The 23,659-nt window shown below is 42.0% G+C and overlaps 1 protein-coding gene across 3 annotated transcripts in view; it reads right to left on the bottom strand.

Annotated features, from left to right (window-relative positions):
• Window positions 1-23,659, bottom strand: part of arhgef25 (Rho guanine nucleotide exchange factor 25) — a 42,607-nt gene that overhangs the window by 17,066 nt on the left and 1,882 nt on the right. Inside the window, exons 1-3 of one of the 3 annotated variants that reach the window (XM_004068563.4) lie at window positions 21,177-21,510; window positions 1,034-1,356; window positions 833-937 (exon numbers count right to left, since the gene is read on the bottom strand). In XM_004068563.4, the coding sequence (XP_004068611.1) occupies window positions 833-937; window positions 1,034-1,356; window positions 21,177-21,270 (522 nt within the window). In that variant the 5' untranslated portion in view covers window positions 21,271-21,510. Of the gene's footprint in view, window positions 1-832; window positions 938-1,033; window positions 1,357-21,176; window positions 21,511-23,659 lie in introns of those variants that run through there. The other 2 variants (XM_020703044.2, XM_011474675.3) reach the window with 2 other exon arrangements.

Below are 23,659 nucleotides of genomic sequence, written 5' to 3'. Positions count from 1 at the left end.
CTGTCATCACTTTAGATCTGTGTCACTTTTGCCTTGAGGCCTCTTCTTCCTCTGTTTCGGACCCCCCCACCCCCCCGTAACAAGCTGCCCAGGACTGCTTTGAAAGTTAACTCCTTCCAGATGCTCCTCAAAGACCCACAACACTTTTAGAGATTACTGTCCAAGCATTAGATTGGAGTTTTATTGGACAGAAATACATGTTTGCATCTAGAATTGTGCCTTATTAGAGTCTACTTCCTAATATCTGAATTTTAATGATCACCAAATATGTTTTTAGGTTTTCATTTGTTGTCTGCTTTAACATGTGTGTTTATCTTTATAACAAATTGTATTTTTTATTAATAATTTTACAGAACCTTTCCAAAAACTTGAATATCAAGGAAAGTGTATCAATTTCCATGATTCCATTAAAAAAAATTAAACTTGCATAATATAGATTTAGGGGCCACTGTTTACGTGATTTCAAGTTTTTATTGATTTTTGCATAAACTGTGGTTCTGGCTTATGAAAGGCATTAAAACGGGATTCCAGACAATTAGAAAAACTGTGGAGAAATCTGCCCACATTTTTCAGGATGTGTTTTAAAGTGATCATCTACTAAACTCAAAGCACCCGCACAGGTTCCCCACATGTCATTAAATTGGTTGAGACAACAGAACACAACAGTTAAATTAAAATGGTCTCTTTTTTTCCTTTCTATGAAACAGCACTTCATAGTGAACTTGAACTGACTTTTGCTGTTCTAAAGTCTGATCTATAGACTTTGACTAGAGTCAGGATGTTTTGCATGCACACAATAGAACAATAAAATGTAAAAAGTGAAGGAATTTACTAGACTCTGTGAGTCTCTGCTTTGCTGGCGTTCACATAAGCAGTTCTGATGGGACAGTGGGGATGGAGACGGAGCCGCTGGGTTCAGAAGACCGTTTTTCCACTCCTGCACACAAAAATAAACAGTCATTAAGAACAAGCATGTCAGAAATGCAAACCCAAGAATGTAAATGTAACTCCTTTGCCCGTCTTGAAATCTTACCATGTTTCCAGAAGTCAGTGAGGATTGATTATCGTGCGTCTTCAGAGAACTTTGCCGGGTCTCACTGTGGGAAAAAAGCACCGGCGGCTGCTTCTCTTCTGACCTGAAGATCTGCTTGTCCACTTTGTCTGCTTCAGTTCTGGCACCAGAGCTCAGCTTACGGACCGGGTTGGAAAGCCATTTCTTCAAGGTGCTCACAGGATGGCGTGTTCCGCTGAAGGAGGAGGGTGAGCAGGGGCTGGTGCTGCCTGAGGCTTGCTGAGGCAGAGATGCCACAGACGGGCTGACGCTGCCGTCACTGTCCGCCACAGAGTACGACTCTGCTGCAGAGGGAGGGTGGAGAGGGGGGAAAGAATAAAGTATTGTGGTGCATGTGGTCTGAGGTCAGATGCTGCAGACAGAGTCCCGCACAAAAATGTTCAATTTCCTGCTTTAAGCCCCAACTGTAACTCTGGTGACGGGAGCTACTGTACATCCTCATCCTGAATCTCTGAAAACAGCAAATACAAGAATGTGAGCTGACATTTCTGAGATTTAGAGTGATGAAGTGTAGCAGCTTTCGTTTGCACATTTCCTGCAGCCTAAAAGAGGATCAGACTTTGAGTGTTCAATTTAACCTCCAATTCCATCAATGTAACTGGACCAGAACCACAGAGGACATCACTTCACAAAGCTGGATTTCATTTGCAACTGTGCAGAATCCCACCAGAACCTCAGCCCCACTGTTGACCCCAACACAACTTTTCCCTCTGCCTTGCTGACCACAGCAAAGTGGGGCCCTATTTGGTAATTTCAGACTTTCCCAGAGACCACTTTCCCCTGTCAGCTCATTTATGTAAGCTATAATCCTAATGACAAGCTTTCAAGAAGCCAGCATCAAACTGGGTCAGCCATTTGTCCAAGCTGTCTGACATGATCTAACCAGGGCACAGTACCAAACGATGAAAAAGGCAAGGTTATGGATTTGATTTTCGTTCTGTTCTATATCTTAAATAAAAAATAAAAAAAAACATTTTCATTTACTAAAAGTATGTGAGGACATTTTAATTTGAGTGTTTATAAAGAAGTGACCACTAAATTGATGTGACCTCACATCATTGAGAAATCAAGAAATTTGATATGGGCTACAACTGCAATTTTCCTAACATGTTGAGAGGTGGATGTGTGTCGTAAAACCACAAACTCATTTCTATAATGGGGTGCATGAAGCTGAGAGGACATGTGGATTATTTATGTGTGAGTGTTCAGTTATTCTGAGTGGTGAGATGAGCAGATAAATAGTCAACTTGACTTCCAGATGAACTGCACAGCAAGCAAAAGACGTCCAACCTGTCTAGAAACAATAAAGTAGTCCAGAGTTATTTATGCTTTAGTTTTTATTCAAGTTGCTTTATACTTTTCTGGAGTCGTGGGAATTTTTAACAGCTTTTTTTAACTGTTTTATGAGATATTTAGAAACAACATGAAGCAAACCCTTAATGTCTGTAGCATGCAAAATTTAATTAAAGTGTCGAAAACACAGATTGTACTGATTTTTCCCCAGATGTCCAAAAACAAGCTGAGTCTTTTCCCTGATTGCACTAATATGAATTTAACAACAACATGCTAAATGAAGCCCAATTAAGCCTGTACTCATGGACTGTTGCATTTCTCCAAAAACTTCTGAACATTGCAATTTAGGTACATTTCTAGGAATATTCCTTTTAAAAGCTCAAACTTCTCATTTAAAACAAAGTTTTCCGTTTATTTTTTTTCATTGTTAAATGTTCTTGATAAGCAGCCAAAAATCTTTCCTGACTGATATTTAAAGTAAAAACTAAGTTGTTTCTAAAAGTCTTTTAAAGAAACATTGTTTTTTTTTTGTTTAAGTCCTGTCCAAGCATTGGTTTATACTTTACTGAATACAGAAAAAATACATTTATTAGTGTGGTAAGTGTGTAAGTTAAGGTAATTTAAATGGGAATTAAATGTCTTCCTGTCAGTTATTAATATTTAGCATATTTGTTCATAGATTTATTCATCAATACCTGCAAAAGCCAAAAGTGTGTTTTGTTTTAGCCAATAGTTACTAAGCAAATGACCATAAAAGATTAGTTTAAAAAATACATTAAACATATATAAAACAAGCAAACGTAAGAAACAAAAAGGAGTTACTTGCAATCCAAAGTGTCTACCTGGTTTTTATTTCCTGACATTTATCAAAACACCATTGTTTTACATTCATACAAACCCCTTTATCTGATCTTGAATTACATTTTGAAGTGTCTCTCATTGTCAAATCAAAAGTATTGACAAATTTCCTGCAAGCTGAAACATAAACCCTTCCTGTTCCTCTTTCTCAAACGGAACCACTGATGCCTGAAATGTTTTCCTGCACATCAGAGACAGATCGGGATCATTTGCAGAGATCTCAGGCTTACAGTCTAAAATTCTTCAGTGAAGAACGGGACTCAGTTCTAGAGTTTATGGTTCAAAGCTTTTCCTGTTGTGAGCCCCCTCTCTACAGACCATCCACTCTAAAGAAACGTACTTATCCTAATGTAAGAGATCATTGATATGTTACAAAAGACCAACTGAGGATAAAATATGACTGAAAACTTGATTTCAGTACTGCACTATTGATTTCTAATTTAGAATAAAGAGCACAATAACAATGCAGGAGATGCTATAAAGGTAGCTCTTTGACATTTAAGCTAACTATGAAAGACAGAACAAGACTTTGTTTTCGGAGAGCCAAAAGGAGAGGAGAGCACACGGGAGAAAACATTCAAAGTGATTTGCAGGACAGGAATTCAGGTCAGTGCTGCGAGTGCTGCACGTCACTGTGGTTCAACAGTTTGAAACACAAGAGCAACAAAAACAACTGGCTGAAATGAAGATAATTGTGTGTGGTTCTTTAGTTAAAGCCACTTTGTGTGAACCACGGCACAAACCAAAGCTGGTCATGTGTCTGAGCTCTCAGTCTGAAAGACCAGAAAAAAAAAAAAGCTTCCCGGCTTGTTTTGTAATTTCAGTTTTTTTCCACTTGGAAAAAGAAGTCATTTCCTTACATTGTCCTCCTGTGTAAAGGTTGTTTTTCTGTACATGATGTATGTTTGTTTAAACCATAATCTTTGTGAATATTGCTGGGAGAAAACGCAGCCGACAGACTGACGAGTACTTTTAAATGTTTTTTGCAGCACTGTGACAGCCGTGATCATGAGAAAACCTAGCCTTTGCTTTTGAAGGAATCTGATTTTCATGAGGCGTTTCTGTCACGCCATTTCACGTGCATAAAGTAATGCAGGACATTACCTTTAAAGTCTACAGCAGTGGTCCCAAACACCCGGGCTGCAGACCAGAACCGGTCCGTGGGCCACTTTGTATCGGGCCACAGAGATTAAAAAAAATGCATAATCAATCACCTCAATCATTTCCGTATAGTTTATTTTCTAATACGAAAGGAAGATTTACTTTGAAAAACTGCCGGATTCAGTTCACCAAATCTGTCTGTCTTGACATGTTACGTGACTGTAAGCAGCTGTAAGTAACGCTGTAAGTAAAAGCTAATGAAAACCAAAAAATAAAATGTATTTGGAAAGTTTCTTCGGGGAGAAAAGAGTCAGTGAGAACACTGGAGAAGCGTCTTCGACTCAAATAAACATAAAGCTGCTATTTTACAGACAAAACTAGGAGTTTTCCACCAAATATGGATTTACAGTTTTTCACTCGTACCAGAAGCTGCTTGCTCTGCCTAATATGCGGCAACTGACGTTTGAATGTTTCACACACACAGAAAATAAAGTTGCAGACATGGAGGATTTACGTTTGTATTGTGGTGTTTGCTACCCTTAACTTTGGGCTTCACAGCCTACAGACTGCGGTTGCTAGGGGCGTGGTCTGATTGTTCAGTGTGTGTATATATATATATATATATAAAACGCCCCTCTCACCCTCCGCGGGTGGTTTCTCCTCCAAGCTCGGGTCCTCTAACTGAGGCCTGGGAGCTTGAGGGTCCTGCGCAGTATCTTAGCTGTTCCTAGAACTGCGCTTTTCTGGACTGAGAGGTCTGAGGTCTTTCCAGGTATCTGTTGTAGCCACTCCTCCAGCTTGGGGGTTACTGCCCCGAGTGCTCCAATTACCACAGGCACCACTGTCACCTTCACTTTCCAGGCTTTCTCCAGTTCTTCTCTGAGTCCCTGGTATTTCTCCAGTTTCTCATGTTCCTTCTTCCTGATGTTACCATCGCTTGGCACTGCCACATCCACCACAACGGCTTTCCTCTGTTCTTTATCCACCACTACAATGTCTGGTTGGTTTGCCATTACCATCCTATCAGTCTGGATCTGGAAGTCCCACAGGATCTTTGCCCTCTCATTCTCTACCACCTTCGGAGGTGTTTCCCATTTTGACTTTGGGGTTTCCAGTTCATATTCTGCACACATGTTCCTGTATATTATTCCAGCCACTTGATTGTGGCGCTCCATGTATGCTTTACCTGCCAGCATCTTACATCCTGCAGTTATGTGCTGGATTGTTTCAGGGGCCTCTTTGCACAGCCTACACCTTGGGTCTTGTCTGGTGTGGTAGATCTGAGCCTCTATCGCTCTGGTGCTCAGGGCTTGTTCCTGAGCTGCCAGGATGAGCGCTTCAGTACTGTCCTGTAGGCCAGCCCTTTCTAGCCATTGGTAGGACTTCTTGATATCAGCCACTTCAGTTATGGTCCGGTGGTACATCCCATGCAGGGGTTTGTCCTCCCATGAGGATCTGTCCTCCAGCACTGTGTCCTCTGCTCTCCATTGCCTGAGACATTCACTGAGCACACTGTCAGTTGGGGCCTTGAGCTTGATGTACTCATGCATCTTGGATGTTTCATCCTGGATAGTGGCTTCTACACTCACTAGTCCTCTGCCTCCTTCCTTGCGGCTAGCATACAGTCTCAGTGTGCTGGATTTGGGATGGAACCCTCCATGCATGGTGAGGAGCTTTCGTGTTTTAACATCCGTGGTCTGTATCTCTTCCTTTGGCCATCTTATTATTCCTGCAGGGTATCTGATAACTGGCAGTGCGTAGCTGTTTATTGCCCGGGTCTTATTTTTGCCATTGAGCTGGCTTCTCAGGACTTGCCTTACTCGTTGGAGGTATTTAGCTGTTGCAGCTTTCCTTGTTGCCTGCTCCAGGTTGCCATTTGCCTGGGGAATTCCAAGGTACTTGTAACTGTCCTCGATGTCTGTGATTGTTCCTTCTGGGAGTGAGACCCCTCCTGTGTGGACTACCTTGCCTCTCTTAGTCACCATCCGGCTGCATTTCTCGAGCCCGAATGACATCCCAATGTCAGTACTGTAGATCCTGGTGGTGTGGATCAGGGAGTCAATGTCACGCTCGCTCTTAGCATATAGCTTGATGTCATCCATGTAGAGGAGGTGACTGATGTTGGCCCCATTTCTGAGTCGGTATCCATAGCCAGTCTTGTTGATTATTTGGCTGAGGGGGTTCAGACCTATGCAGAACAGCAGTGGGGACAGAGCATCACCTTGGTATATCCCACATTTGATGGACACTTGTGCAAGTGGCTTCCCATTGGCTTCAAGGGTGGTTTTCCACAGCTTCATCGAGTTTCCTATGAAGGCTCTTAGAGTTCTGTTGATGTTGGACTCTATATACTGGCTGGGTAGCTCGGTTGGTAAGGTGCAGGACTGTCATGCAGGAAACCCGGGTTCGATTCTCAGGGCGGAATGAACAATTAATGGCAATGAAAAATGGGGCACTTACCATGACAATGGATATATATATATATATATGCCTGATATGAACTGCCATTTTATGAACTATTATTTTATTATTTATTGTGTGTGTTTGTGTGGGTTTTGATGCCGGACACCTCAATTTCTCCCTTGGGAGATAAATAAACTTTTTCTCTATCTATTTTCGGTATTTTTTCTGTACAAAAAACTAAGGCAAAAAAAATTACTAACAAAATGCATTTATTGGTTTTACATAACAATACATAAAGTTGACCTATGTAGGTGATTTGCTTAATAAAATAAGAAAAAACCCCACCGGGGCCACCATGGACAAGCTTCCCATGGTGGTGGGATCCAGCCTGAGTCCCACCCAAATTTTGCTACAAAGAATTCAAGGAAAATGCCCCAGAGCCTACAAGAGCAGGAGGCGGAAGATGGCTCACTGACTGCAAATCCAGTAAGGAAGATAGGATAGGAACAGACAACCAGATTAATGATTAGTATACCGGAGGCGCCAATAGTTATAGCAGGACCCAAGCTCCAAAAGTCTGTATGTGGTTAGGCAAAAGTTCCCGCTTATTATGGCCTGCAGATACACCAGGGTAGGAAAAAGTGCCTGACGAAGGGACAACAGGGGAGTCGCAACGATAACTACTTCTTGAAAAGTAGCCTGAATCAGTCGACTGAGGTTCAGCAGCAGGACCCACACCAGTCTTCAGGACATCAACACACAAGGCAAAGGAGAACAACTACAAGCCAACACGTCCCACCCCTCAATTGAAAATAAGATTTTGGGGCGAAGGCCATTGGTCAGGTGGCCGAGGTCCTGCGACAAGACTCTGTCAAAGGAGATGAATAACAATCTCTGCAATATCCTTGTAGGGATCAGATGCACCACCATGAAAAATTGGAGAGAATGGGCAACGTCATCTTCACATATGGAATGGAACGGTTCGGAGTAGTCGAGGGCAAACAATCTACTCCGACAATCCATACCAAATCCAGAAGGCAAAAAGAAATAGACTGGCTAATAAAGGAGAGGCACCAGCTGAAGAAACTGTGGAGGAAGGCCACAGAAGAGGAAAAGGAGGGAATAAACCTGTGGCAGGAAGAGATCAAGGGTAGGCTTGCAACACTGAGAAAAGGGGAAAACCTCCTGAAGAAACATAGAACAAAGGAGCAAACAAGGTCACGCTTCTACAAAGACCCCTTTAAATTGCAAAGAGTCTCTTTACAAAAGAAAATACTGGAAGTCTCTCGGCACTCAAGGGCGTCCTGGAAGAGCATCTTAAAAGATCCTGCACAGATGAAACCAGGAACAGGTTTAAGTCCCACCTGACATGCCATCACGGAGCACACCAGAATACAAGCTAGACACAAGTCCACCCAGGTGGAGGGAAGTGGTCAAAATTTGCGTAGGGCAAGGGCCCTTGGCCCCAATGAAGTTCTATACCGGCCCTACAAAAATGCCCCAGCTGTCCTGCAATTCCTCTGGAAACTGATGAAGGTCAAGTGGGAAAAGAAGGAGGTTCCAACATCCTTGTCAGAAATTATCTAGTTCCACCAGATTGGCCTCCTGAATATTGATGGGAAAATCTCCTTCAGTGTGGTGGCTCATGGGCTATCAAGCTACCTGCACAGAAACAACTTGATTGCCGCAGATCAATCCAGAAAGCAAGCTTTTCAGAAGTGTCATCTGGCATCAGATTCAGCGTGCCAAGAAAGAGAGAACAGATCTCTATGTGCTGTTCCTGGATCTTGAAAACACATTTTGCTCAGTCCCCCACAAGTTCCTGTGGACAGCCTTTGACTATTTCAGAGTCCCACCAGCTCTTACAACCCTGGTAAAGCCCTACTTCCAGGATATCCAACTCTGCGCAACGACAGTAGAGTAAACTATACAGCAACACCTGGAAGTGAGAATCATGGCTGCTCTCTCCACTGGCATTCACCCCAGCTGTAGAGGTCATCATATGGGCTTCTCAATGGTTGGTTGGGCTGAGGCTTCCACCGGTCTCTGATTTCACTACACTGACAACAACAGAGGCTTGCACAGTACGGCTGTTAGGACAGCTTCAGAAGAACATCGAGTTGGCTCGAAAGCCGAGCAAGTCCAGAAGTATCTCCATCGTCAAGGAGAAGCTGTCAGACCATCGCTTCCACATTGGAGATGGGACTGCGAGGGAGGCTCAAAGGCAGACAATTAAAGACCTCTCCAGGGTAGCTGAGAAGGGGAGTCAGTGGCTGTGGATCAAGAGGAAAGACCTGACCGGGGCCTCCAAATGTCTTGTGGCTAATGGGGTGAACCTGGAACGCTGGGATTCACTGCTGAACCCTCTGGAGGTGTTTTGGGCCTATCAGTGAAACACTAAAAAAGGAGCTTGTGAGCCAATTGAAAACCCAAAAGATGTCACTATTTATTTGCCTGCCAATTTCTCATCAGTGCCCTAGTATTTATTGAGGGATAATAACATCTAGTCCTGCACAACAGATCCAGATAATACATCTGTTAAGGCCACATGAGCCTCAAGGGAACTGCAAGACACACCTGCGCTCCCTTTAAGATGCAGACGGGCCTCTCTACAACCCTCCACAGACCCAAACAACCTAAAAACTCTACAGCACCGGTCAACCCCAGAACAAGAACATAACTAAGTAACTAAGGCATAAGTCACATTTCATCCATCCATCTATTGGCAATTGTCAAAGTGTTCCCAGTGGTCCTTTAACCCGTGAGAACCTATGGTGACATCAGTGTAACAGAAAAATATCAGAAATGTGTTTAGCGGTCCACTTGAATTGTGGTTTATTCTACATTATTTCATTTTTCAGGAAAAACGGGTCTGAATTTTATGGGATAATTATAATTATGCTGTTTTTAGCCAAAATCAAAAAGCCTGTGTCGTCTTCCAAGGACATAGTTTCTGCCGAGAGGCAGGAGTTCATCAGAAATTCACCTCTGAGTTGTGAGCGGGACTGTTAGCACCAGCTCAGACAAGGAAACAAAGATGTCCCTGGCTCTATTTTCCTGCAAGTGGATACATCAGAATGGAGCGGAGCACAGAACTTGTGACCCGCTGGTTGTTGCTCCTATATCACTGTTACAAGCTTTTTCAAACTGCATTTTATGCTCATGATTCACAACTATTTGAGTTAAAAATACTCAGAAACGCAGTTTTACGCTTCTTTTTTTCTTTTTTTCCTCCATCTTTAGAAAAATGCTACATGAACAAGCTAAACACTTGTTTTCTGAGGCTGCGCCCTCCGTTGCTTTTGGGGGGAACTTTATGAAGAGTGGTTTATGAATGTCCGACCGCCGGAAATGTAGGATGTTGAACCCAAATCCACAGCTCTAATGGTCCATGAATGGATCATGGTGTTCTGAGAGAATTCAGCCATGGAAATTATTACAAAGGCTGTGATGGGGCGGTTGACCACCTCCGCATTCCAAAGAGACTTCAGACTTAAATCAACCAATATGTTAGCAGTAGAATGGAAAACAATATTTTGGATTGTGGATGTTGAATACTATATTTCTCATGTGGAAGCCTCAAATTTAGGATTTCTTAAGCTCGTATTATAGAATGCCAAGTGGAGCTAGAATTTGGATGTTACTTAAGCTCTTATTATTAGTATGCAGATGGAAGCATCGTATTTATGGCCGTTAAGCTCGTATCATAGTACTTCAGATGGAAGCGTCAAAATAATGTATGTTACGTAAGCTTGTGTCATAGTATGCCAGTGGAAGCGGCGTCGGATTTTGAATGTTAAGCTTCGTGTCATCTATCAGGTTGGGTAATGGCGGTTTCAATTTATGGTGCCCTACAGCGTCTTTGTGGACATTGGCTACACGTTCAACTTGCCTGGCTCTTTTTCTCTTCTATCTAGATAGTATGTTCCCTTCGTGGCGCTGTACTCGAACAGGAGCGGATCTACGTTCAATGGTGCCGGGTCACACATAGCAGATCCACTATAGCAGGGGCCGGGAACCTATGGCTCGCGAGCCATATATGGCTCTTTTGATGGTCACATGTGGTTCGCAGACAAATCCTTAATTATACTTTTTTTTTTCATTAGACCAGTCCTTCTCGGGCGCGATGCGATGCCAGAGGCGCGCCAGTAGTAGCAGTGCTTAGAGAGAAAACTATCTGTTTACTATTATCTATTATTTCACAGAGTTTGTACCACCCGGAAACCTGTGAATTGCCGTGCCTAAAATTGCGCTCCCGTCTCTGAGGAAGAGCGCGCAGTTTCGGGGATGGGATGTGTGAGTAAGAAAGCAGGGCGGGGGGGGGGGGGGGGGGGGGGGGGGGCAGCAGGTGAAACGCGCAGGGATGGTAAAAACATAAACCCGCTGCCCGTCACTCACTGCAGCGTGTGAGTGTGTGTTTGGTTCCATGTCTGTCTCACATCTAAAGAACATTCAGACCTAAGATCCCATTTAAAGTCTCAACGCCTGCATGAACGAAGCAGAAACTCACCACGTATCAACCAGACAAGACCATCAGCAAAACCACCACGAGAAATACTCATCACTTATTAACAACAGCATAATGATGTTATTTAAAAAGAATCCACAGACTTATTGTTCTTTAAAAATATTGCAATCACATCAAATGCACACATTCACTTGTATATTAAGTTTTGAAACATATTGTCGCGGTCTGAGTTGGACTGGGTGGCTGTTGGGCCAGGTTATAAATTCTGGAGTTCATGGAACACATCGATCAAGCAGAGATCTGATTGGCCCTCTGTTCTGTCGCTCAGCCTGTTGTTAGGGAGTTTGGACCAACGGGGTTCAGCTATGGGCTGAATAAGGGAAATGGGAGGACTGGATCGGGAGCAGGGAAATATAAAGTTGGGAGAAGCGCTCTCGTCTCGGCGGGAGAGAATAAGGAGTTGCTGAATTAATTGTACGGCGTTTGTTGCGGTCTGCAGTAACCAGAATAAAGAACCCTAAAAGAGCTTAAGTCTCCGTGCCTCAGTGTGGGAAAGGGACACTACATTATTGTATGGCTCTTTGGAAATTACACTCAAAAATATGTGGCGTTTATGGCTCTCTTGGCCAAAAAGGTTCCCGACCCCTGCACTATAGTGTGTTCCCTTCGTGGCGCTGTACTCGCACGGGAGCGGCCCTACGGTTGATGGTGCCGGGTCACACAAAGCAGTCATACTTGTAAGTCTGAATATGGAATGCCTACGAAACACACTTCATCCGACTTTACACACTGATTTTACATTTACATTCTCTTCAACCTTGATGATCTTTTGGTGTTTGGGGATGTTTTTTACCCTAAAGTTTTATGGACATCTTGTCTTATGTAATTGAATGGAGCCTTATGCCAAACTAAAATGTAAAATTAATTGTATTACTGCATGAGTTGTCTGACTGAAATAATTCTGACTAAAGATCCTGCACTTGTGACACTTTGCATTCTGTCTTGTCAAGCAACAGTTATTTCCCAAAAACAGAGTTGTGACTGACAACATCCAAGTCTGTAACATATTCCTCTCTGTGCAAAGATGCTACACCAGCGGATTTTTTGATCTCAGCACACATTTTACTTTATATGAGTTACTGTATTTGTTTAGTATTTGTTTACATCGTTAAATAGTGGAGGACTCCAACCACTAAACTAACAGAATGGACAAACTTTTAAACGGAGGTTGCTGCATGTATTTGTTCATGAAGTTGTTCAAGCCTTCAGAGTGTGGACTCTCACTGAGGCTCTGCTTCATGAAAGATGTGACCCTAGAATAAGAAGATAATATAACAGCAGAGCATTACTGTGCTGCACTAGCAGCCTTTAAAGTGCAAACATAACATATAAAGTATTTAATTACAACAGCATCCAGACTTTAAAACAGAAGACTTGCTCTGATGTAAAGCCCACCTCCGAATCCGAATGAGCTCCACATGTTTTACACCACTTATGTCTGCCATGAACAGTAAAAGTCTGCAGCTTAATTCACTGTTTGAACATCTGCTTTTACAAATGAAACCCACACTGTTATGGTTGCCCCCTTTGATGTTTTTTAGTTTTTTATTTATGTTTTTTTCCCCATTTTTTGCAGGTTGGCTCAACTACCCCAGGCTCCAGTGGGTGTGGCTCACTGTATCTGATTCCTCTTTGTCACCACAATTGCTGTATCGCATTTTAAGTTTCCAGGTGCAATAATAGTACCGGAGTTGGAGGTGTATGCTGAGATGATTAAATTAAGGCTTGCCGTGTATATTTTTTTTAATTCAGGAAAAGATTAGTCATTTTGAATTTGAGGATATGTACCGGTACAATCCTGCTTTAAGAGGTTTTTAAAAAAACAGCGCTTTTTATTTAAGGCTTTATGAACAAAAAAAGGCAGACCTAAAAACTGCAATGTGTGAACGAAACGGCTCTTATCTCATATAAATATATCTCATATTTTGCACTAGACCAGTGAATGCAATTCACTTATTTTTTCCGCCTCTGCATTTCCTCCCAACACAACAGCATCCTTTACCGTAGCGCGTTCGAAGCAAGTGAATGATCAGGATGTCGCTCATGTTATAAATAAACGTTGAAGACAATCGCGTTGTTTTAAAAGTATAAACGCAGCTCAGACGTTCATCATAGTTTCCGCGGACAGTGACAGGCGAATCCAAACTTTTGTGTGAATAAAACGCACAATTGTAGATAGAACTGATGTGATCGGTTGGCTCTTTAAAGTGAACGAAAAGAGCCGGCTTCTTCCTGGGAACCGATTTTTTCAGTCTTCAGCCGCTCTTACTTGGTCAACACGTGTTTGTGCTGAACAAGGGAGGAGTGGTGGCGAAAGCTCGTTACATGTCCAGCAACACAGCGTGTGAACGGAGAGAGTGCCAGGTACAACAAAAGACTAGAAGAGACTCCACTCTTTATCTTAGGTTGAATTTAGACTGGACAAGGACAGAGTCCACTTAATTTCCTGAATCCTTGCGTTTGGTCTGTGTTAACAGAGCACCTTCTGATTCAGGCGTTGGAATCCCTGTCGGGATTATTTTTATATCTCGCTGACCAATTTCAAATGTCTGTATCAACGTCAGGTACAACACTTTTTACTTGGTACTTTGGTACAGTGGAGGCATGCTGCAAGGAGACTGAGGAGACCGCTAAGAAGGTACTGTGATAAAAGTTTATGAAATATAGATTGTCGGGGAAACCGTGAAAAGCAATGTGTATCATGTTAGGAGTTGTTTTAATGAGCCTGCATTCATCTGACCGCATTTGAATAAGTTGCTGTGTCTCATCGTTGCTTCGTTACTGTGTTTACATCCCGTAATGACCAGCTACGGTGGCCGTTTTGTTCCAGTTGTTCCACTCCAAGCACCGAGCCTATTCAGACTGAGGAAACTCAGAGCAAACCAAAGCTCAGTCTAATTGGAAACGAACCAAGCCGACCTCGAAAGATGGGTCTGAGGTGCATTCAGACTGAAAATTGGTTCTGTCTTATCAACGGAAACTAACTCTGGTTCACTTCACGCCGGCCAAATGTGTCCTTAAAATGCTTTTTATGTTTAAATTGAGCTAGAGGCTGCTTTTTTCGTTGTTATGAGACATGCACTACTTCATTTATACTTAGATTGGGTACCAAACAGAAACTCTGTGCCATGTTGCTGCCGGTAACATATAAAAACATGGATTGCGGTGCTTTGTAGCGTGTCAGATAAGAACGAGTGAAGCTGCACAGCAGCGAATGCACGGAGCATCAGCCAAAATGCTATCGGCAAAGCGGGCCTAAGTGCTGCAGAACCTCCCAGCAATAGATTCTAGTATAGCGACCTGATGGATCAGAGTGATGTGTATAAGGCTCTGAAAAAAGACCAACGCCGTGGCGATGAGCGTTACTAGTTTAATGTAATTAAAATGTTGCAGCGCTGCAGACTGTGATGTAAACAAAGCATCTTTTCCACATTAAAGCAACTTTCCTTCATCCTGTCACGCTCCCTCATCATAACATTTTATTGTTCCTCAAAGAATTAGTGTTTTATTTCCCCCCTTTATTTTTTAAGCACCGTTCAGACTCCTGAACCGTTTCAAAGTTCTGGAGAAACTACATTAAGATATATTTAAAATAAACAGCACTTTACTAACTTAATCATACTTTTAGAATCTTATTGGTCAAGCCACATTCATTCCTTTTTTTCATTTACTGAAATATATTTTGTTGTGGAAATCAGACCATGTTGACTGTTCCCTTTTTTATATTTTAAGTTACCAAAATAAAAGCACTACAAATTTGCCTGGGTTAAAGCAACTTATATATGAGATCCAGTTGCAGTGCTTAACACTGTAAGCATTAAATAAATTGAATTTGACCATTTTATTACAATGAAAGACGTCTTGAAATTCAGGTAGAGTTTTTTTCTCATATTTTCTCATATTTAAAAAAAAAAAAGAAAATGTGTTCCAGTACAATATCGGGATTCGTATCGTATCGCCAGACTCTTGCCAATACACACCCCTAGTATTTCCTGTCAGAGGCAGCGTGTCAGTCTGATGTTTTCATGTTGTTCTGTGCATCAGTTTCCGTGTAAATCAATTGCTATCCATGTTCCAGAAAAACACAGCTCTGCCTCACAGAGAAACACACAACTTCCAAGCTGTTCCGGTAAAAGTCGTTGATGTGTGAACCTGAACACAGTTTGGGCTCTCAGGACCCGACTCCTTCTCGTAAGGCTTTAAAAGATGACTTAGTCATGGAGGTTTTTGAACCTTGGTATTTCTGGATTCTGGGCAGACGTTCAGTCATGACTGCAACACATTCTTGTCAGAAAACTGCTTTTTAATGCCCAAGTATTCCAAAAAGAATACAAGGAGAGTTACACAGATGGAGAAATAGGACACATTAAATAAAACGTGAAAGACAAAAATATAACAAACCTAAAAAGCTATTTAAAGACCCAAATAGAGAAGGAAAAAGGTGTTGGACCCAGTGCATTCTGTACATGTTTATGGAAGTGCCAGAACTGTGATGCGTTGAAATGGTGACGTTGACACATGCAGATTCAAGGCAGCTTTCATTTTCACATTTCACATGTCTGCTCGCAGGATTTGTCGGGGCAAGGCAGCTCTGAGAGCCACTGCACTGTAATCTCCCCCCAAACAACTGGAACAACAGAGGATTTAAGGGTCAGGACAGTAAAAGGGACATGATTGTCTATGCATGTGCCCCCCGCCCCCCCTGCTGTGTGCATGTGTACAGCTGCCTCTGCTCGGAAGCTGTGGCCCAGCATTTGGGAAATCACTTTCAGTCACAAACACATTCAGGGAGGCAAAACACGATGATGCAGTCCAAAAGAAAACACTCTAAAGCTGAAGTCTTAAATAAAAAGTGACATTGATTTAAAAATGACTACGTTTAAAATGCAAAGTAAAAACTACATATTTTTGCTGGCACACACATGACTCTTGACGTTTGTTTGTATCATTTCCTGATGAATTGAATCATTTATGATGAGAGTGGAACCTTCCTCATCAACGCAAACCTGCTGAGATGAATCAATCCTAGATGCTTCTTTAATGTTCAATACTTCATGAAAAATACAGAGCCACGCTGGAACCAAACCTAAGCAGTAACAGGTCTGAGTCGGTCTGAAACAACGCTTCTATGGCAACCAGTCTTGTCAATCAGGAATGAGCTTTTTAGAAACCCACACCCCTTTCACGGAAAGCCGGCTCGGGAGGATCTGTTAAACGTTTTGAACGTTTGACATCTGATTGGTCAGTTTATAGTTTGAATAACTGTCAACAAAGAAAAAAAGATCATGTAAAAAATAAGGATTATCAAGAACATGTTAAAAACAGGTACCAGATTAAGAATGGTTATTCTGACCAATAAAATGATTGAGTTACAGCTGCTTATTTTTCTATAGAAGTCAATGGGATTTTGGCCTCTTGTAGCCAGGGGGGAGGAGTCACTCAGTCCAGGTCTTAGATGCAGTCATATATCAGGTCATACTTGTTGAATAGGAACTGAGAGGATCACCATCTATAATAAAAACATGTTCACCATCATTTCTGACCCACGTCTGTCAGTCACATCTAACAAAAACTTTTCCTAAATTTAACAAACTTGTAGTTTGAGATTGCACTGGACTTAAAGAAAAACGCTATTACCTTAGGTTTGTCTTTCTTAATCTTACTTTATTTGCTAAATTAAAACAGTTTGTCAAAAAATTGATTTCAAAATCAGAACCTGCTAAATTCCTTTTTCAGCTTCTCTTCATTAAACTGCCTGAAAGTGATTTTAATGTCAGCAGCTGGTCCTTCATAGTCCCTCATCAGTGACTCCGACTGTTTCTGAGGAAATGTAGTTGTGTTAGAAGAGTCTGTTTTACTCATTTATTCCGTTTTGTTGTGGTTTGTTACTGTCTTGAAGCTTTGTAGGACCATCAAACTGGAAAACACCAAAACTTTGACTTGCTAGTTACTTAAAAGAAATACCGCAGATCATATTTCACTCAGCAAAGTCTAAAAAAGGAGAACAGAGAAGAGCTAACAGGCAAAGAGCAAACGAGCTTCCCTCAACTCCCAGTGAGGGCAACAAAAAAAGATTTATTGTCTCACTTTTTGTCCCAACAAGAGAGAATTTTTCAATCTTAAACAACACAGCATTGTTGTTCTGCTGATGTGATTTATTTACTTAATGTTGTGCAGGGCGGGAGTTTCACGCATGTACCTTCTCAGCCAGAACTGTACTGAAAAAAAGACCAGCGTTGTAAGCAAGTAACTTTTATCCAATCTACACATGGATGGCCTGAAATATAGAAAAGCAAAATTTATTATAAAAAAAACACACACAAAAAAACCTTTAGTTCAAGTCAAACTCAAGGTTTCATTTGTTCATCAGTCATTTACTACACTAGTCAAAAAAATGAAACAGAAACACGTTTTAGTACAGATGTTGTAAACTACCTAATGTAGTAAGTACTAAAACATCTACAGAAGCTGGTGGAGGAGCCATCACATCTTTGCTTCAACCAAGAAATGACTTTAAAATGTTTAAAATCCCAGTCTGATCATCTTTTGATCTATTTTCAGAGTTCCCAGTGGTCTTTTCATTATGATTATGCCATTTTTAGCTTGAATCTAAAAACTTGTGTCATTTTCAATAGGACCTAGTTTCTGCAGAACAGCAGGAGCTCATTAGAAATTCACCTCTGACTTGGGAGCTGCACGGTGGCACAGTGGTTAGCGCCCCGGTTCAAGTCCCGGCTGGGGGACTTGAAAGAGAACATCAACTGGAAACCTTTCTGTGAGGAGTTTGCATGTTCTCCCCGTGCATGCGTGGGTTTTCCTCCCACAGTCCAAAAACATGCTTCATAGACAACTCTAAATTGTCCATAGGTGTGAGCGTGAGAGGGAATGGATGTGTGATATGTGGCGACAGACTGGCGACCTGTCCAGGGTGTCCCCTGCCTTCGCCCACAAGTGGCCGGGATAGGCTCCAGCAGCTCTATGACCCCGAAAGGGACAAAACGGAAGAAGATGAATGAAAAAATGAATGACTTGTGAGCAGGACTGTGGAGCAAGCCTGCTCTCACTTCCCAACACTCATCTGTTTACAGCCTCTCCCGCTAGCTTAGAGCAAGTATAGGGGCTAGATAGGAGCTAATTATCCAGCCGTACGGCCTGGATCAAGGATCTGGATTCCAGCTCAGACGAGGAAAACAAAGACGTTCATGGATCCAAATGGTATTTTTTTCACCTGCTCCTGTTTCACAATATAAAGAAATGCAGTTTTTAGTATAATTTTCTGTATAAATGTCCTCCATTATCAGAAAAATGCCAAAAGAACATGTTAAAAACACCAAAAACACAATTTTCATTGGAATGAGTCTTTAAGTTTTTGTCTTATCTCATTTTCCAGTTAAATGCACCATTTATCTTTTTTCATCTGGTCTGGAAACACAAACACTAAAACCTAATGGAGTGTGTGATTGCGTTATTTAAAGAAGTTGAGACGATGACTCACTGATTCTTGCACCTCCACAGCTCACCGATCACTGGCACAACCACAGATGCTGTGATCCAGATGTGACTGAATCACTGATGTTTACTTTGGATATTTGAAACCATTTCAATTCAAGCTGAATGCAGATCAAGATAAAGGAGAATGTGAATGTTCCTCCTTTGTTTCATTCTACTGGCAGTGCACAAACACATGAAGCATGATGGAGAGGTCTATTTATAGATTAACCCGCTCTACAGATTTCTAAATACAGTCAAATCTTGCTCTGTTGTAATTGTAGAACAAAACCCATCAGTGCAACTTTTAAAATTGATCAAGTGGTTTTCTAGCTGGAAGGAGACTCTTAACCTGTGCTTTGAAGGATATTTAAAGCAGAAAAACTATTTTTTTCCTAGAGATGCCGTTAAACTGAGCCAAAGCTTTTGTGTCTGATGGATTCTGTAGGTCAATACTGAGGACTAGCAGTCATCAGAGGAGCCCTAAACTAGAGTGGAGACTCTTTAGTCATTCAAATCCGGCAAGGGAAAGCTTCAAATCTAAACACACAAAAAATATACTTTCATGATCCTGACATTTAAAGGGTCAGTTTAAAACCTTTTAATAAATGACTAGAAAAGCATTTTTGTGTATTGTAAGCTTTAGACTCAACAGGATCTGTAAACCAGAGGGGAAAAGTCAGTAGAAGGTTTCGTCATCTGAAATGAGTTGTACCGGGGTCACATGTACCCGTACGGGTGCTGCGGGTTTTTGGGATTTTCGGGAAGGTCCGTGGAAGGTCGTAGAGAGGAGCGGCTGCATGTTAAGGTGAGTGCAGTTTTGTCTTGCAGGTCCCCTCGTTTGGCCGCCTTAAGGGCCGTTATGAGGATGGAACGTATGATTGTCATCAGCGTGGTAGGTGTAATGTAAAGTGTTTGCAGGGCTTCACCTTCGGGTGATGCTGTTGTATGGTCCCCTTTACGCAGAGGCCAGTGTGCTGCTGCTAGTGAGGTGCGAGTTCTGCCTCCTCATTGACCGCGCACAAATGCTACTCGCCAGGGGTGTAAATTAGGTTTGGGTCTCACAAATGAATTCATCTGTGAAACCCAAAGAGGCAGAGTGCTGCAGACACAGATATGGCCTGAAATGTTCAGGGAAGTCCTGTCTGCTCCAGTTTACTCAAAAACAGGAAAGGTGGTTGGATTGTGTGTCAGAGGGTGACAGGAAATGCCCCATAGAGGCAACTCCACTGCTTTAAAGGCAAAGAGATTTCACTCTCTGATCAGTTCAGGAGCTTTATTTGTTTTTAAACAGCATTTTATTTGAGCCAAAACCTAAGAAAATTCCCAAACTAGTTAAAAAGAAAGCTTATAAGGCTGTTGATGGTGTCTTTGACCTCCATACTAAGAAACGAATGACCATTTTTGACCCTTCATTCCTTCAGAGGGAAGTACGTGAGAGAGCTCATTCAGATCATCATTCAAACTTGGGAGCCGCCATCTACAACCACAAATCCACTTCTAGCTCCCCAAATCTCCACAGGAGCAGCTAAAGATGAGGGCCTTCCTCAATTAAGTCACTGCAGTGTGATGATGAGGGTGGGACTAACACGGCTGGACATCTGTCCCACCCACACCCGGCTTAATCCTGACTCTCCCAAGACTTTAATCAGCGACCTTCCAGCCTGCAGCTGGATGTCACTCAAGGTTAAAACTTGGGCAAAGTCATAAAGCCTTTATTTGAAGCAACATTTTGAGCCCAAACTCACTAAAGCACATCGCCTAAGCATTAGATGTTCAACATTTACACAACAAAAATATGGATTCAGATTAAAAATATTGCTTCTATTTTCTTTTTTACAGATCAGATATCTTCCAACTGAGCCAAAATATCAAAAGGACGACGGCACAATTTCGGTATATGTGGTCTCTCTATAAATGATCAGACTAAGTTTTATAATAAATTATAACTGAAATGATGGATTTTATATAAGAACAGGAGAAGAGTCCAGAAAGCCAAAGTCTTTTTACTCAGTTCAGTTTCTTACAATGTGCTGCTCTTCTTGTGCTTTCAGACCAGCCGATGTCAATCAATCATCCATACTCTGACAGTTTGCTAGTTCATCACAGGACCTCATGTAGACACTCAAATTCACCCCTTGAGGACAATTTAGCGTCACAATTGACCTATGAAGCAATGCACAAAGACAACATGCAAATTCTACACAGAAAGGTCCAAGCTGGGATTTCAACCAGGGACTTCTTGCTGTAAGGCAAGAGTGCTAACCACTACACCACAGATAAGCACATGCAACCACTACACCTACTGATAATATATATATATAAAGATAAAAAACAAACTTAAAATATTGTTTAGCGCTTACTTTGAAAGTCAACCATCAGTTTGATTGAGGGTACTTTGCTCCAAAAAGGACAAATCTTCAGAGAACGTACCTGTACCTCTGACAAAGCAGCAACCACACTGGCGGAGCAGTTTCCTGAACAGATGCTGACAGCCACACCCTCGCTGGTGGTGACCCCCTCTCATGGTTACCCACTTCTGCTGCCAGACTCGACACTGTCAGTAGCAGGCATAGCGTTGGACTCCAGCACACTGCAGTAGTCCACCGGGGAGACGAGAGCAAACGCTTCCAGAAACCTTCACAGTCATTTTCCAAATGTGAGCAAAAACCCCTGAGACCCGATTTTATCCCATGATCTGATGGCAAGCAGCTGTGAAAGTAGAGCGATGGCTCTGAACCTCTCTGTGTGGTGAGATAGTGGGTAAAGATCAGGAGGAACTGGACTAAGTGAGCGACAGGGAGGCAGGGCGGAGGAGGGGCTATGATGTGGGAGGGATGGTAACTACCACGCGGTACTGCTGTGCCAGCATCTGTTTGCTGGTCCCTCTCCTCTCCCGTTCTGCTCTCCTTTCACATAAGCAGACGCCCTAAACGCCCTTTTCTCAGCTTCTGTGTTTTTTTTTACAGTTGTTTGAGCAACGATGAACACATTTTAGATAAATGAGACAAACCCGTTCCACATTCCTTCAGGCTCAACTTGATTTAGGATGATGTCTGCCTCTGCACACGTTCAGATGTGCTTCAGATAAACCTGAGGACAAAACTGCACAGGAAGAAGTCACGACTTTCCTATAAAATGGCATTGTGAGGTTGGGGTTTGTCAGTGATTAGATACCAACTCATTTTAAAGACAAGACAGAGACTTGCTGAACTTTTTCAAAAAATTCTGTCACTTTCCGAAGCACCAAGGAGTTTTGGAGTTTTTTTTCTTTCTGTTTTGTTTTTTAGGAACAAGGGACAAAGCACAAAAGCACATTGATCACGTAAAACGTGGAAAGCCGTGTTGTGCTAGATTATAGCAAAGTTTGCACATTTCTGCCTGTGGTCTCAGAAAAAGTGAGAACAAGTAAAAGCAAAACTATTACAATCGTGGAAATTCAACGAAGTGAAGAACAAACAGAGATCATGAAAATGCATAGCAGAGCTGAACAAAACAGCCCTTTTTCATCCCACTTTCAATCATAAGCCTTAAAAACATGTAAACAACAGGGAAAGGGGATCTAGTGTCAAAAAAACCACCTTGCCTCTGAACCATTGACTGTATATGAGAACTGGACTGAGTAACTTCTCCCCCCTGGCATTCCAAACAGGAAGTACAAGAAGCCAAAATGTCACTCAGTCATTCTATCGGTCAGAATAACCATTCTTCATCTGACACCTTTTTTCTCACATCAAATTCTTGATAATCCGCATTTTTCATGATATTTTTGTTTATCACAAGTTATTCAAGTTATAAATTGACCAATCAGACGCCTCGGGAAAAGCATGTGGCGCCCGCTGGCCCCCCTCCTCCAATGTTAGAAATGCAGAGCCCCCTTTCAGTGGAAGGGGTGTTGACTTCCGATAAGCTTACTCCTGATTGGCGACATTAGTTGCCATAGAAACACTCACTCAGACCGACTCAGACCAATCACTGCAAACTAATCTCACCTGGCTCTAAACGTCGGCATCTGTATCGCGGAGAAATGGGAACTGAATTAACGGATTTATGGTGGAGTGATTAAAAAATAATTACCAGCATGAATACTGTTCTTTTCCACAATTCTTCTTTGTTATGCTTTGTTCTGCACACTTTGTCCCCTCAGTGAAAGTCTCTACAGTCTGTCCAGGTTTGGGCTGTCTTTTTGTTCCAGTCAAATAACAATTCATGCAAAGAAATTCCTCAGTGCTACAACTCTTTTAAAGCAATTTATTAACTGATGACGAGTCAAAAACCAGGAGTTGGACTTCCTCAGTGCAGACAGAAAAATGCATGTTAACATGAATCCTGCAGGATTCATTTTCATTTCAACCAATTTTCATCGGACACCATCATTATACTCAAAATTAGGCTCAAGAACATCACCAGCACGGCATCAGATATCTGTAGAAGAAGGATTTACCCACTTCCTCTGGAACCACACAGAACCGAATGAAAACTGAATTACAAGACCAGGCCTTCAAGAGAGTGCCATGTTCCCAAAGGCAGTAAGACCCTGCAGGGCTACACAGCTGCAGATGTGCAAAAACAGCTGGAACACAGGTCTGTGTTTTCTTGTGTTAAAAAAGCCTAAAAAAGAGACGGAAAAAACGGTGACAAAGTCTAAAAGAGACTTTGTCGTTCTGAGTCTAGATGAAAGATGCCAAAGGGACTCAAAAAGTTGTTAATGATCCAAACCTGATTTTTAACACTAGTTATAACTAGTAATAAATAATTGAATCCCAATTGAATTGAATCCCACTGCTGCAGTCAAAAGTGCATTTCCTTTGCTATGGACAGGGAAACATGTGGAAATGTCCCATTAATAGAGCAAACTGGCAGAGAGATTTAATGTCAAATCCAACATGATCCTTTGAGCTCAGCTCTGCAGTTAA

This window comes from Oryzias latipes, chromosome 5 (genome assembly GCF_002234675.1).
Source record: "Oryzias latipes chromosome 5, ASM223467v1".
NCBI classification, from domain to species: domain Eukaryota; kingdom Metazoa; phylum Chordata; class Actinopteri; order Beloniformes; family Adrianichthyidae; genus Oryzias; species Oryzias latipes.
Note: the sequence above shows the minus strand (reverse complement) of the source record. Positions and strands in the feature narration are given on the sequence as shown.